This window comes from Solea solea, chromosome 15, assembly GCF_958295425.1.
Source record: "Solea solea chromosome 15, fSolSol10.1, whole genome shotgun sequence".
Lineage (NCBI taxonomy): Eukaryota > Metazoa > Chordata > Actinopteri > Pleuronectiformes > Soleidae > Solea > Solea solea.
Genome location: NC_081148.1, coordinates 19,012,218 through 19,028,837, shown reverse-complemented (window position 1 = coordinate 19,028,837; position 16,620 = coordinate 19,012,218). Strand labels below are relative to the sequence as shown.

Below are 16,620 nucleotides of genomic sequence, written 5' to 3'. Positions count from 1 at the left end.
CTATGCTGAAGGACATGGGAGAAGTGGGTCACGTGGTGTGGTGTGCGGATGGATGGAGCAGCAGCAGCAGCAGCAGCTGGGTGGCCACATCCACGAGGAAGAGCAAGGTACGCTGCAGCGAGAGAGAGAGAGAGAGCGACCTCAAATATACATGATATCAGTGACGTAGTCTTATTTGCTTTCTGCCACTTTCTAAAAATAGAAGACAGGAAATGCCCAATCATGAATATTTAATGTGATACATCCGGGATCAAGCAACACTTAAAGACTGGGCTACAGCATGAAAAAAAAACCTTAACCCTTATAAAAGTAATAATAATATTTCACTGTAAATTCACACTAGAAGCATTTCTCTCACGACACAGTGTTATTCATAAATAAACTACCACGTAGATATTGTAATTTATGGTTACTGTGTAATTTTTTAACAAATTACTGTAAATACACAGCTGTTTGCTCCCACGGTTTCACGCTTATGCTGTGAACTTTGAGTATTTGAAGTATTACTGTAGTTTCCTGTAACTTCAGAGAAGTATTATGTAATGTAGCAGTATTTTACAGGAACTTCTGCAATAGTTGCAGTATGTTACTCTGATTTGACTGTTTAGTACTTTATTTTAGAGGGGTTTCCACAGACCTGCAGTCATTTCACAAAATTCAAAACAACAACAAGAACCTGTATTGTATTGTGAATTATGAAAGTGTAAACCTGTGAAGTGATATTGATCTATATTTATTGTGAATTTCACAGTTAAAACCTCGGTATATTTATAAATATCAAATAAAACGTCATATAACGTCAGCTGTAACGTCATGTGCCACTAAGTTTTAGGTACAAATGACCTTTGTGTATGATCTAGTCTGGGAATCCAATAACGTTCACACTTATGTATGCCCCATCTCTCCACTAGGTGCCAGTATTACCCACCTCGCTTCAGTTTTTTTTTTATAGAGTAGCCTTCATGCTGGTGTGCTTCAGACTCCAGTCATAAAAACAAAGGGATAATGAGTGCAAGATTTATTTTTTTCTGTCATAAAAAAGGCATCTGTTTCCCAATTCGCGTTCCCTCGACAAATACAACAATGGCTGTAATCTCCAAACACATTTCAGAGGAATACATTTTGATCCTGCAGCTTTGAAACGATCCGTCACATAAAACTTTTTTATACCTCCTGGGATGTATTACATAAGGCAGATATTAATAGAACAAACACAGATGAAGTGCAAATGGTAAACTTATATTAACGAAATATTGGGGAACTTTATTTATTATTGTTATTATTATTATTATTATCATTATTGTTATTGTTATTATTATTATTATTATTGATGTTGTTGTTGTTGTTGTTGTTATTATTATTATTATAATGCCTTCAGTTGACTTCACGACCACTTAACGGTTTGTCACTAAAGGTGGGAAAGTGAAGTCTAGTCGTGTCAAGCCCAGAACACTTAAACTCGCTCCCCTGTTTCCCATCAGACACACATCCGCTATAAAAACTGAGCGAAAATGAGCTTTGCAAACGAAACACTAAAAAAAGCCATGTTCTACGTTAAATACGAATGACCTGAATCAGTGTCGTCGTGTTGTTTCTCATCAGACGCAAAAGTCGAAAATCCAACGAATTAAGAGTCTCTCCCATCACCTTAGATTAATCAGAACAATTAAACGTGTCGGCGGGCTGCTTTATAATACTTTTATTTTTCTAGTGCATGTTTAAAAAAAATGTCGCATGACTTAAAAAAATAATAAAATAAAAATAAAAACCCACGTTTCCTTTAAAATAAAGATTAAAGTTCATTCCCACGCGGAAGTCGCACGTGCTCACAAGGAAAACATTCCTGAGGGTTTAAACTTCACTTATCATCTCGGGAAATAAAAACAACATGTTCTGTTAAACAGCCCTTTTTAAGAAAAGGATCATGTAATAAAAGCTCCACCAACTGTCAGCCTCAATAACAGTGAGGTAATGGATTTATCCAATTCTACAATCCAGTGTCCAGCCTGTTTGCAGCAATGAAATGAGGGGGGAAAAAAGAATAATAATGAAGAATAAAGTCTTAGTTTATTTAAAAATAATGTTGTTGTTTTTTTTTTTTGCAGAACAAATACTTTTTGAAGTTCAGCAGAAGCAGCTGAGTGTTTTTTGTGTCGTGTATTAGTGCTGCACGTCCACATTTAAACGATTAAACAATAAATGGAAGGAGCAGAATGAAGTTTTGTCGAAGAAGTAATGTATAATGTCATCGTTATCCGATCGTGTTTTCTCTTTGCACGCGTTTAACGAGGGGGTTCCTCTTCAATCACTTAGTTTCATTTTCCAAATACAGATCAGTTCCTATTATTTAACTTATAACTGCCTCTAATGTTGTGCTTCAGTGGTGATTAGTCATTCTGGTCTATTATTAATGCGATTGTTTATTCATTTATTATTCTCCATATCTCGAAGTAAAGAATTGGTCTAAATGTTGTGTCTGATCCTAAAGTTGTGCCTTTAAAGCTGTGGGCCTCATGTTCAGTGTATTATCCACTTGTTTGATGCATTTTGTTTGTTTTGATTTGTGTTTTTGTGTCAGATTTGTGCACAAACAAAAAAGAAAAATTACATATTTTAAGGTCACTATTTTAAAGCTGGAGCCACATTCACCCTAAAGCAACTCACACAATATAGTTAATATAGAAATTCTACAAACACACACTTATTCACCAAAATTTCGCACAGGCAAACATTTCAACTCCTCTCTGAAATATTAGAGAATGATATTGATGTTTTCGTTAAATGTTTCTGTTTTCTCTCCTTGGACAGAGGGAAGACCTTACATTAATAGATAAATCAGCTTTTATCCTGTGAACAGTTAAATACCTTTCGACTGAAAACAAAAACGTTGCTCGTATTGAAACCACCTGTTAATTACGATGTCTAGCTGCGCCAAAATGACACCACGAAGCAGCAGGATTTTGTTTTACATGGGCCTCTGCTCCTAATATAATATAATATAATATAATATAATATAATATAACATAACATAATATAATATAATATAATATAATATAATATAATATAATAATTAAAAGACAATGTTCATACTTCACTTGTTAGTTTTACCTTTGTTGTTCCAAAATATGTATCACAGTTTGACCCCAAATCTCCTCATGTTAAAATGAAAATCATCACAGAATAATCCTTATAGATGTGTTAAGATTACACATAAACCTTTGCTCGGGTTTTTTAATAAATAGTCCTAATTGGAACCTTTCGGCGTGCGTAAAACCTGAAATGTTACAACACCTTGCACAATTTTGCGGTTTGACGTCTGCGTAAGTTCTTCTTTGGGGGCAACGCAATGGAAAAATTAAGCCGGGCTTCACTCGATTAATTTCCTTCCCGTGTCGTTTATTTTTCGCTGCTCATCTGTGAGACAGCAGTGACCTTAAACGACCACTTAGTGCCCGAGGAGACTTACGGGGACTTACAAGGGAATCGCAACAAACCGCACTTTGTTTAGCGAGTTTCTCGCCCGACGGTGCCCTTAAAACATCTGGAGAGAAAAAGTCACATAAAGAGTTTATAGGTGAGTTCCATGTGTATGCGCTTAAGGTCCCAAATTGGTGTTGAACACTTTTTAAAAAGGCCAACAATGCCCGTGTTTCCATCTCCAAATGTCGCCTGTTTTACTTAAATGTGCAGCAAATTATTTGTTTGTGAAATTAACGTCTACATTACCCAGGATCATGAAATATTCTGTTGACAATTTTTCAGCTTTTTATGTTTTGGAGCAGGACTCCCTTTGTTCTCTAACCTGGAGACTGCTGTTGACTCAGCAACACACGTTTTCTCTTGGAAAACTCGCGTGTTGTGTTGAACGTGTGTGAAATGGACCACGGTGACTTAATCCCCTTGTAGTGTGACGTACATTTGCGTTTATAACATGTGCGTAATAGATTTGAGTGAGTTTAAACTTAGCTCCATCACCGGAAAAGGGCCTTTACGCACAGCCTTTGAATGTTCTACAAACATGTCCAGGCCCCAGGAAGTCATGTTAGAACAAAGTGAGCTAATACAAAACGTGTATTTTATCAATTCAATATTAATAGCACCATTATTTGCAGCCATTTTTAATATATTACAAAATGAAAAACCGATGCGTCTTCCAGGACCTAGTAGTCATTTTAGAAACCTTTTTCTTCATCGTCATAGTAACCTCAAGAGAAGTTCATTTATACAGCCACTTGTTGATACTGCACTCACGTTCCAAAACTCTATCATCGATATGTAGATGATAACACACTTAGAGTACATGTTCAGCTCACACGAGCTGAGAAAAGTACATGTGAGACGCTCATACCTCAGAGAACCTTGGAGGGGCGGTGCTGCCTCCTCTCCTCCTGCCAGCTTCTGGCTCTCACAGCCGGGAAGGCTGGCTCGGGGCGTGCGCTCTTGCGAGCAGCTCCCAAAAACACATAGAGGGGCGGGGGGCAGAGGGGGTGAGACAACTAGACAGGAAGACAGAACCAGATCAATTAGACCGAGTTTAAGAAACACCACCAACATTTGCGGCAGCGAACATTGTTAGGTCGCTTTAGTTATTTTTCTATTCTTCTCTCAGTTAAACCCTGATTATTACGCGCACTGATCCTCCTGCTCTCCAAACCCCAGAAGATGCCCAAATCTCCACCGTGCGCGTCCCCATGGTCCTCCATGTGGCTGGCATCTTTGGCTACTTTGATGGTGCAGTCGGTGCTCTCTTCCTCCTACTCGTCTTCCTCCTCCTCCTCCTCCTCATACCAGAGAGCTGCAGCCGGTGGGAAGCGACCGGGCTTCATGGAGAGGACGCTGGTTCTTCTGGATGTCAACACCCGCAGTCCGATTAGAGTGCTCAACGACAACTTCCTTTCTTTGCAGCTGGATCCCTCGATCATCAAGGACGGGTGGCTGGACTTTCTGAGGTACCAACGAACTTTAACAGTCGCGCGATCTGCGTCTCTGTGCACCTTTAAAACGTTTTTGCTTTGAATTATTACGCACGCAGCCACGTTGTCTAAAAGTGTCATGGAGAGAGCCAGCACGCTTCGTCTTCACTCAGGACACAGAGTGGTCCAATCGTCCACATGACTCAGTGATTTTCGATCTAAATTGGTACAATCCAAACATTTCAGGTGGTTTATAGCACTTATTTAAAGGATATGGACTTTGGGCCGTTTACTGTAACTGTACACAGACACAGTGCGCCATGGACACAAGTGTGTGTCACACAGTTCACAATGTAGTGTGTTTGTTTCACAAGTTATTCAATCTGGTTTTGAGGCTTTTATTTTTTCCAGCCTTAAAAACGCATATAAAAATCCCTCCAGTCAAGCGCCAGCCATATTGTTTCAATATATGTTTTATATAAAACGCAGGGTGAAGTTTGGACGCCCATTCAATCTAAGTGTCTTTCCACTTCAGTGCTTCTTCACAGAACAAAGACAAAGAAATCTCACCATGCAGAGACACTGTGCAGACTATAACCCGCACATGTTTTCACCATATGAAAGAAAACATGGAATTTTTAAAAACACAAAACTTGGCAAAATGTCACGGTGAAGAATTTTCAGAAGTTTATTCTGAAAAAAACAAAACGTTTTGCTGGGAGATCACAGTCCAGTGTCCAGACCAGCGGCTCACACAAGGTGCTGGACTGGACTTAATAGCGTCAGGATCATTGTTTATTTCAGCTTCTAAATCACACTGAATCATTGTCAGAGTCTGTCAAATATGATCTAGTGACGGTGATTTATGGAGGGAAACGCTGCACCGTAATCTGCTGAAAAATTAAAAAAAAAAAGAAAAAGTGGAAAAAGCTGCGTAGAGTTTATTTTACTCAGTGTGTGCCTTCTTCCCTCTTCACTGCATTGCTATATTTGACGTCATATATATATATATATATATAAAATAGTGCTTTATATTTTGTTTGTTTAATTTTTTTATTATTAATATAATGCCTTCATCAGATGTAATGTGAGTTAATAAGTTGAAACACGTTAAACAATAATCGGTCCGTACAGGACACAGGCCTGCTGGATGTACCCTTTGTCATTTAATTTTATTATGATGCTCCAACTCACTGCTGCTACTTTGTTATACATATACAAGTTGTTTACAACAAAGTAAAAGTAGTTTCTAAATAATTACATCTACGTTTGAACCAGATATGAACGTTTTTCAATGTCACATACTAACTTTTTATTCTGGCTGCACTCATTATACAGTTGCAAAGTTATTATTATTATTATTATTGTTATCTAAATATAATTTTAATTGCAGTAACAGCTAAATGTTTTACTATACAACTAATAAAATATTCCCAATGTATCAGACTGTACAAATACGATCCCAATGTTAATAATTAACTAAATAAATATGTTTAGGGGAAAAAATAGTACGAATAAAACATATTTAATCCCGAGTTTACACATTCTGTCCAGCACTGTACTTTTGCACACTCTCTGTATCACTTCTTACATTAAGCCTCAACTTTTTTGTGTTTATTTCACAAACTCAAGATAATAATATACAGTGTGTGGCGGCATCCACTGATGAAAAATAATGACTACAGGGGGAGAATTGTATAAAAACGACGAGAAAGAAAGTAAGTTTAGAAGCTTCAGCTTTATGACCCCAGTGAAAAGAACCAAGCGGGCGCGTGAAACAGTGAAAAAGAGCAGCACACTCTCCAGACTTCACACCCACTGACTCAACTGCTTTAACTGCACTGCACTGTGTTCTGCTGCCGAATGAGTTAAAAAAAGGGAAAGAAAATAAATTAAATTATGGAGTCCATGATGTGTTTTTCTGAAGAAAAAAAACTCGCATAAATCGTGTAGCTTCTGTTTGCGCACACACATTCATACTGTGATGTAAAGCACCAGATAATTAAACAATTAGTTTGTTTTCATTCACATGTGGCTGCAAAAATATGAAGTTATCCTCTAAATCTCCTCATTTTAAATCACAAACAAAGGTAAACCCGCTCATCCTCCACAAACCGTATCCTCCACATGTGTGTTCCTGTAATGCTTAATTCCCAAAGGTAACAGTGTCTACACTGTGTACCTGCTGTGGCTGCTTCCTAACGCCGTTTTCCACCGGATGACAGATGTTGAAGTCGCTCACCGCTGATGTCAAGGAGAAAAACAGGGCATTTGTTTTCCTGGTTGGACCTGCGGTGCTTACAGAGTCAGAACAAAAGTTTAAGTACTTTTCTGAATCCGTCTTCTATGTAGGACATGTTTTGTTTGTTTTTTTGTTTTGCTCTGACAAAATAGAAAGACGAGTAAAGTAAGAAAAAACAAAACAAATCTAAAGTGAAAAAAAAGTGTTATTTTTCCTCTGTGTCTCCAGCTCCAAGAGGCTCGTGACCCTGGCGCGCGGCCTCTCCCCTGCCTTTCTGCGTTTCGGTGGAAAGCGGACAGACTTCCTGCAGTTCAACAACCAGAAGAACCTCGCTAAGTTCAGAGGCCCGGGACCGGACTATTACCTGAAGAACTACGAGGACGGTAGGCTGTTACACACACAGCACTTCCCCTCACTTTAACCTGCCGCACTGTGTGTTTTTAGTGTTTAAATCAAGGCTCGACACCTGCGTGAGTCACGCACCGAGTCATTTTTAGGCAAAACTAATCTTTTCTCAGAAGTTTTAGGCCTGCGTTGTTTTCTTGTTTCACGCATCGTCCATTTTCTTTTTCAAACTGCTAGCTTGGCCGCTACAGTAAAAACTGTTTTTTACTTTTTACTGTGCAAAACAAAACATTCGAAACTACACTTTATACAGTCACAACACGAAGCGTGCTGTATTTCTAAAATGGTGGATAGATTGGTTTTCACACACCTGCATTCAATTGTGTTTAATTCATCAATTGTTTGTGGTTAATAACACGTAATAAATGCTATACTAAGCAACAAAAGTGTGTTAAAATGTGTTTGGCAAAATATGTGTAGCCAAAGAAAGCTAACAAACTCGTGTTTTTAACTTGTTGTGATGTTTATTTTAATACAGTAGGTTAATACACATTAAACCAGTAACTGCATTAATGTTGTGGCTCATGTGAAATACCCATGTCCTGTTAATTGTTCATTTAAACCCATTAACAATGTGATTTTTAACTTATTGTGTAGTTTATGTTACTTTTCATATATTAAAATATCGGCCACAAAATTACAACCAGTAACTGGCTACAATATTGCTGCTCATCAGTAAAAAATCTGCAGCCTGTTCAGAATCATCAATAATGTGATTTTTAACTTAATCTTAAGTCAAAAACACACAACAACCAGTTGCAGGTTTTAATGTTGCAGCTATTTGTTTGTATGTATGATGCTGTTCAAAACCACTATAATAAAGTGTTTATGTATTATATTATTAATTCCGTCCATGCTGGCTTACAGATATAGTGCGCAGTGACATTGCACTGGACAAGCAGAAGGGCTGCAAACTGGCCAGCCATCCTGACATAATGCTGGAGCTGCAGAGGGAGAAGGCGGCCACCACACAGCCTGTCCTGCTGAAAGAGCAACTGAGCAACATCTACAGCAATATAACAATAACAGGTAGGAGATCACACACACACACACACACACACAGAGTTTGGACTTACGTGTCATGCACATGCGTACATGCGTGCTCTCACACAAGGTTTAAAGCATACCAATGTAAACCATCAGCTTTCAGAATGACAAATGTAATTTGTAAAGAAGGAATGTGGGGATGGATTGAGGGGTGCAGCAGCAGAGACTAGTAAACAGAGCGCTGACGTTGCTACGGCAAACTGTTAAATCAATTTGACCGCACAAGAAACTCTGGAGTCCTGCGTTTGGGTGGGCTGCACTTCTCTTATTTGTTACCATGATTGACTGAGATGGAAATGAGAAACTGCAGGAGAAGAGAGTGAATGAGAATTTGGCCTGAAATGTGGATGTAGCTGCCTGAAAAGACTGTGCCTGAAAGAAAAGATCGGTTACTAATCTTTGTGGGCTGAGTTTGGGATTGAAAATAAAAAAAGTTTGGCAGGATAAACGGAATTGGTGGGGTCACACACACACACACACACACTCACACACTCATACAAGAAGCCAGGGTCATACAAGACCACAGAATCTTTCAGTGTTTATTTAATTTCTGATTTTACGTGCGTGAAACAAAAAAAAATACTAGTCAGATGCATGTGGAGCCTTTAAATGAATGAATAATAAAAAATAACTTTACATATGACATGAGAATTAGTGTTGTGAAACAGTCTTGTACAAAGACAGACAATGGTGAAACATAAAAGTTCCACAAGTCCGTCAATTTTGTGAAAGTATACATATCAACACGTATTACAAAATGATAATTGGCGTTGTGACATTGAGGAGAAAGAGAAAACACGAGGCAGGAGAAATGCATTGAAATAAGTGTGGCATTAAAAGAGCTTGAACTGCTGAGAGCTGACAGCAACAGCAGTGGAACAAAATGTTCAATATAGGAATACACTCACACACATATCTTGTCGTCTTCACATCTCGAAAAGTCAGCGGGTGGGGGGGAGTGGTTTTTGGCAAGTGCAGAGTATTTGCTCCAAGTCAGAATGTGTCTCTTAAAAGAGAGAACATGGGAATTAAAGAGCAAGCGAGTCACTTAGCAAACACTTACTTATAGTTCATCGCCACACGCATGTTCACTGTGGATCCAGAGAGCCTTTTAAATATCAGGGCATGTGCTTTAAAATGGTATTCGTTAACTAGGTAGAAACACACATTCCAACCCCGTTTGAACCCTCTTCAGTGTCCCACGAAGTTTGTACATGATGCACAGGACGTGCAGATCTACAATGTGCTTTGCATGTGTGTGCGTGGAACAAAGTGACCCTCTCCGAGTCTCCGTGTCGCTGTACTGTATATGAGTGATGGAGGCGGATATGATGAACAACATGCATCAGCTGCGTATTTTCAAAAGTGAAAACACGGCCCTGCTGCTGCGTTTTTATCAAAGCAGGCAAATACAAAGAAGAAGAAGAATTCTAACCTGCTTGTGTGACGAGTCGGTTCACAAGTTCAGCCGAGTCACATGGAAACGCACACTGTCATTAATTTTCTTCGCGGCACCTTGCAGTCTGTAATTTCAGGATGTTTGTTCTCAGCAGTTTGAAACATCTACATTAGACTTTGTTTTGTTCATAAGGAATAAAATACATTTTTCAAATATTAGTTTTAATTATTGGGAGTGGTATCAAATTGTTTTTGTTGTGGATTTGTCAGGAAGACCTGCGATATCAAGTATTTTAACAGTGAATTCCTTTACAGTATCTATCTATCTTATGATCCATCTCCACATCATAAATGATCAAACAGGGGTTTTTCGCTGACTGATATAGATATTTAAAGAGCAGGGCAGCAGATAGATCATGTATAATGCTGATATATCTTGTTTTTTTATTTATTTTTATCTTGTTCTTGCATTGTTACAATTAAATTGTGGTAAGAGCATTAAATCCCTTTACGTGAAAACAAAGTATTTGCATTTAAGCAGATTTAAGTAGCCACAGTGTATTGTATTAAATGAAAAATTACAATGTTTGGCATGTGTATATGCAGACAATTTTACTTTATCAGCCTCAGGAGTGCAGGCATCAGACTTAAACAAAAGCAATTAGGTGCAGTTAATTGGTCAATCATGGTCTGAATTCTCGTATTTCTGTTTAAAAAAAAAAAAAAAAAAAAAGCTGTAAACTAATAAAATATACTTGGCGAGAAAAGTAGCTTCTGTCTCACACATGTAGTGTAGTGCTAAAATTAAGACCACATTTCCCATAAACCCTGCTGCTTCCTGTCACAGGGAGGATGTTACCACTTTGCTCTGCTGCAGCTCGGAGGCCTGGAGTCTTCACTGTGGAATGAAAAATAAAAGTAGAGCAATGATTCATTGTTGATCAAATATGCATTTTGCTCCTTTTAAGCTTTATTCTGTTATTCCTTTGGTGGAATGCCATAAATGTAAATGTTACATTTACACTTTACAGATCAGAATATAATGTGAAAATATTGATACAGTTGACACTAGATCACCACTGAATGTTATTTTACCATCATTTTCCTGAAAGATTTGGCCTCTTTAGAGGATGTTTATCCCACACAGAATGATCATAAACCAGTCTTAAGTGGTAGACACCGAGTTAAGATGCAGAGTGTGGTGCCGTGGTGTTTATGAGCAGGTGCCATATTTATTATCAGGCTGTTTGGCTGGTACACTAGGAGGAGGAGGAGGAGGAGGAAGGAGAGAGTCCACGCAGAAGGACTTTATTCACCCAAAGCAGATTTACTGTGACAAATCCTCTCATATGGACTGTTTGTCTTCCAAGTACACACACAAGCTGCAGGTCAGCCCTCGGCATAATGTTGTTCAAATGTCTGAATCTTATTTTGTTCAAAGATAGTGAAGGTGGAGCTGCTGCTCTCTTTTTATGGTTCAGTGGTTTGGTTCTGCACTGGATTGTTTGGCTCACATCAAGTGTTTCTTTTTGTGGGGAAAACTTGAGCAGCAAATGAACAGTGGATGTTCGTAAAAAGTGCTTTAAAAAAATTGCGCGAATACGTTTGCATTATGTTTTCATTATTACACACAGCTGAAGTCCTAAAGCGTGTTGTGTAAAAAGTAGAATCTGTGCAAAGACCTTGCATCTCTGGTGGAGGGCAACGGGATACAGAGGCTATAGGTATTTGTTTAAATATGGTCTGGTAACAATCAGCCGAGAGTCACTTACTGTGTGTGTGTGTGAAAAAGCAGGTGGTGTTTAAAAGGCCTTTAACAGTCTTGCTCCATCCTTTTCCACTCACCACTGTCTGACCTGTGACCGAGGCTTGTTAGAGCCATCAATAATGGGGCCAGTCCAAGCTAACACACACACACACACAGCAAAGGAATTACGTTGAGAAAATACCTTGAGGTCAGACAAGGTCATGGTCAGCGTCACTTCATGTCTCTCTGCAGGATCACGTCCCTCCATCAGGACTAACTTTTTCAGTCCTCCTCCTCCACATTTGAAATCCCGGTGTTTGCCTTCCATGTTTACTGTTAGTTTAGCTTTGCACTGTATATTATGATATCATGTGAAAAGTCTGCTAGTTTGGTGCATGTCCTTGTGACTGCAAAGGCTTTGTCCGTGTTTTTAAGGCTGTAAGAACAAATAAACGCAGCTCTATTAAGTTTTTAAACTAAAAAATATCTTTCATGCTGCTCTCCAAACAAAATGCTGTATATTTTGTTTTTAAATATACAATATATATGTATGTGTGTATATATGTATATGTAAATATGTATATGTATATGTATATATACATATACATATACATATACATATACATATATATATATATATGTTTACATATATGTATATAACAAGGTAACTTTCCTGACTAATACTGCCATTGTGATTTGATTTGCAATATAACTTTGTAAGCCAAGCTTCTTTTAGATAAATAAATACTGAACATTACCAAATGCAAGGATGAGAACTTCAAGATATGAATTGTTTTAACTGTAAATTAAATAGAATTATAATAAATAAAATTAGAAAGATTGAATTCAGCCTTCGTTTCGTTCCATTTCAAATTATTATTTGGGTTTGAAAAATTATTACTAGCTCAGCCCTAACCTACACTGCTTACACTTTTTCCAATCCATCCTTTACTCCCACACAATGTTGTTTTTGCAATACATGGATTAGCTTGTAGCACACAGTGAAGAGATTTGATATCAACAAACATGGAGGTGGTTGTTGTGATGCTGTTTGATGCTGTTGAGTTTCTGACCAAAACAAAAAGTCTCACCTCCAAAAGTTCCACCATTGTTTAAATGTGCTCCTCATGTCCTCTGGTCCCCTGTGATTTTTTTTGCTCCATTTTGTCTGTTTGGTCCGTATCCGTACAGATATGGATGGAGTGAAGGCAGTATAAGGACAAAAGGCTCCGTCCTTTTTCTTATACGCATTTTATGTGGTGCATAAATGAGGACCAAAAGAAAGTCATTCCAAGACAGAGAAACTAGAGAAGAGAGATTCAAACACAGGATGTTATCAGCTTTAAGGTGTGCAGCTGCTCTTCAGACTGAGCTGGAGACTTTGTTTGTTATTTTTATGAGAAGTGTCCGGGATTTCGCTCTAGATTTTCTTCTTTGATGTGGAACACATAGGGAACAAATTGGTAAGAATACACAATTTAATGAAGCAAAGAGCCCAAAGAAAATCTGTTTCTCAGTCTGTTTTCTGTTCAGATGTAAATTGCTGTTCTTTCAGATAAAGCTGCATCATCAGGTCTTAATTTAAAATGTAAAAAGCCAAAAATATCTACATGAGTGCACCACACTTAATAGTTCTTGCATTATGTATTAGCACAGGCAAACTCATAAATAAAGGGGGGAAAAAAAGTGTTTTGGGGAAAAAAAAGGGAATTGGAATATTTAAAGTAATGAGTGCCCTCCAGCTCCTCTGTTTTATCTGGGATTTTAATTAGAGGTTGAATTTCATGTAGTTGGAGCAGTTATTTTATGTTTTTGGACACAGCCAATGAAGAGGGGCGGGGTGTGGGATTAAATGAAGGGACTAAGTAGGACATCTCCTCAGGAAGGAGCTGCAGTAACCTAGATTTTAAAATGGGACGTGGCCAGGTTCATGGAGAGATAAATGTATGTTTTATTTAGTCAATTTAGGAAACGTGGATGCATTTATAAAATGAGGCACTGACGTTCATGAATCTTTACAAATCAGAGATGGTTGTCTGACTATGAGTCATGGAGAAGTTGTGGAAAGGGAGCAGGAGGCTGGTTTGACACCACTCACTCATACCTAACATAAGAGAGTGGAATCACAGATCATAAATGTGTGGCTTCGCGGTCAGATGGTATGCAGCCTGGTGTCATGATTTAGACCTTCCTCGTTCCCTCGTTCTTAGTCTGATCTCATGTGTGCCGTATCGAGTGACACGAATGTTTATAGTGTCCAATCAGTTGTTAAGGTTTAAGTCAACATTGCTGAGAGCACATCGGACACTAATATCTGAGGCCCGGCCTTTGAACTGACACTGAGGTGCAGCAGTCACAGTCAGGAGCCTCTCATCGAGAGCTGCAGGCAGCCACTGAAAGGAAACACGAGAAGGACAACAATATATAGAAAAGACACAGTGTTAGAAGTGTGAAGCGGTACTAATGTAACCCTGCTTGCAAAACAAATGCCCTAGAGCCGCTGAGAGAAGACGTTCAGTTTATCTTGGGGAAGTGGCTTCACTGTGAGCCGCTCAAACCGCGGGGAGTTTTTACTTTAGTTTTTAAACAGTTCATTTTTTTTATTTGAAGTTTAACTTATCCTCATCCTTATGCAGGGGCTGCAGCCATGTTGGCTAAATCCATATGCCAGTTTGCACGTCATCATTATTCATTATTATTGAACCATTAAGGCTTTCCCCTGACCATAACCTTGTCATTTGTCCAGCGTCTTTATTTACCATGGTTACCACATGCTAATGTTGTAGAAAAGAAGGATTTGAATTGTTGCCATGGACTTTGTTTTGAGGAAATATCTTAATACTGAGAGATACTGTGTTTGTGATTTGAAATTAAATTGTGTAATATGTTTAAAATGTGTCGCAGCATTATAAGATACCATCAGAATATTGATCAATTATATTCATCAAGGAGGAGAACTTGAAGATATGTAGTTCTTGCAGCATTATATTTTTATGTGGCGTAGAACATAAAGCAGTAAAAGACAAATATAAACAATAATCACAAACCTGTGTCTGTTAAATAAGTGAAATGAAACCTTTCAGTAAAAACAATCAGACATTAAAATAGGTTCTCTACTAGCGACGGAGGAAGACTACATGAATTTATACAACCAAAACAAACTATAAAAAGTTAGGTTGAAAATGAGTGGTGCAATTGTTTGTACTACAGTGTAATTTGTGACGTCCTAGCTACTGTATGGGATTGATAATTATTTTAGGGCTCCAGATTGTGCCGTAAAAACTACAGTTTATGTGCTTAAGGTATATATTTGAGAGTAGACGTTGCCCAGTTATCACAACAGAATTTCTTTCCATTATACTGCATATGCACGGCTTCTCTTTAAATACAGTAAAATAAAAGGAGAAGTTGAATGAGATTCACATCACTCATCAGAAACATGAACATCCGCTTACATGAAATAGGGCTGCAGGTTAGAAATCTGGAAAGATTAACGTGAGGAGAGAACACAGAAAGACGAGTCCACTAAACATGTGAATGACTTCAAAATACTTTCATCAAAACAAACTGCCACAGCTGTCAATAGTCAGACAGACTCGAGATGTAAATTCCTGTTTGTACTCATTTGAAAGATGAAAAACACGTTTTTCTCACATCAGTGGGGGAAACGCCTCATCCTTCCTTTCATCATTTTATCCACTTTCCTTCATCTCAAGTTTTTAAGGAGGGAGGTGAAAATGTTTCTGCAACATCTGCCTCATTTTTTTTGTTAAAACTTCCTCGACTGAAGACCCACACACACACACACACACACACTCGGATAGAGTCTTTAGCCATGCAGCTGCTTCAGCACTCGCTGAGTGCAGATTTATGAACGTCGCCTGCCAAGTTTCACACTGTAGCACTGTAGCGCAGCCAGTTTGCTCTACAGCAGGAGAATGAATATCACACCCTTTGTTTTTATTGATAATTATATATGTAGTCATAAGCAATCCAGTTGGATCACGCTAAGATCAGGGATAAAACAAAGAACAAAAGAAGTGTTGTTGTTGTTTTTTACTAACCCTAACCCTTTTTTATTTCAAATAAAATAGCAGAAAAGGCTTTTTTTTTAATGAAATGATTTCAAAACATTGCAGACAAGGTTGAATACTTCCAAAACCATAAAGAGTTACACATGTTGTGTAACAAGCTTAAATATCCTTAATAAGCTCAATGTTTTGACACTGAATGGTTCAAAGTGGCCAATTGGACCAAAGAATTGGCAGGAGAATCAAAAATACGGACAGGATATTTGAGGAGAGACGTGTTGTTTTCATTTGTTGTCACTTACATTTTATGTGTAAGGATTTTTAACACTAACTTTGTCAACAATTTTTTTTTATCATATTTTCTTATACTAATAACAATAAAAATAATAAAATGTTCACAAAGTGACAGAGAAATGGAGCATGAGACGCACGATTAGAGAAGTAGTTACTTGCAGTTTCTTTTTTTTTTTTAAAAGCACCTTAGAAATTGGAATTTTGTGGCATTAAATTAAGCGACATCAGTTATCAACACACTGATAATAATATTAGAACCGACTGAGGCTGTGCTGTGAAAATTGCCAACAAAAACTGCTGGCATGAGGTGCAGTGAAGTGAAATCTTGTCATGTTGTGGTTGTAGCGGTGTGTGCGACATCGTAATTCAAGCCAAACTTGTCCGCCAGCGACTGAACAAAAGCTAAGGCAGAGAAAAAGAGTCATTGTTACATCAACTATGGAATAAATTTGAACATTTTCCTCAGGAGGAACTTAATTATTTGCTAAGTTGAGCACATTTTCTGCACAATATCAAGCTACTGACTCAAACTGTATAATATCC

The 16,620-nt window shown here is 38.0% G+C and overlaps 1 protein-coding gene across 1 annotated transcript in view; it reads left to right on the top strand.

Annotated features, from left to right (window-relative positions):
* The first annotated feature begins 2 nt into the window (after positions 1 to 2).
* hpse2 (heparanase 2) overlaps positions 3 to 16,620 on the top strand; it is a 54,350-nt gene continuing 37,732 nt past the window's right edge. Inside the window, exons 1-4 of the mRNA XM_058652212.1 lie at positions 3 to 107; positions 4,660 to 4,949; positions 7,384 to 7,538; positions 8,428 to 8,589. Of these exons, the coding sequence (XP_058508195.1) occupies positions 3 to 107; positions 4,660 to 4,949; positions 7,384 to 7,538; positions 8,428 to 8,589 (712 nt within the window). The remainder of the gene's footprint in view (positions 108 to 4,659; positions 4,950 to 7,383; positions 7,539 to 8,427; positions 8,590 to 16,620) is intronic.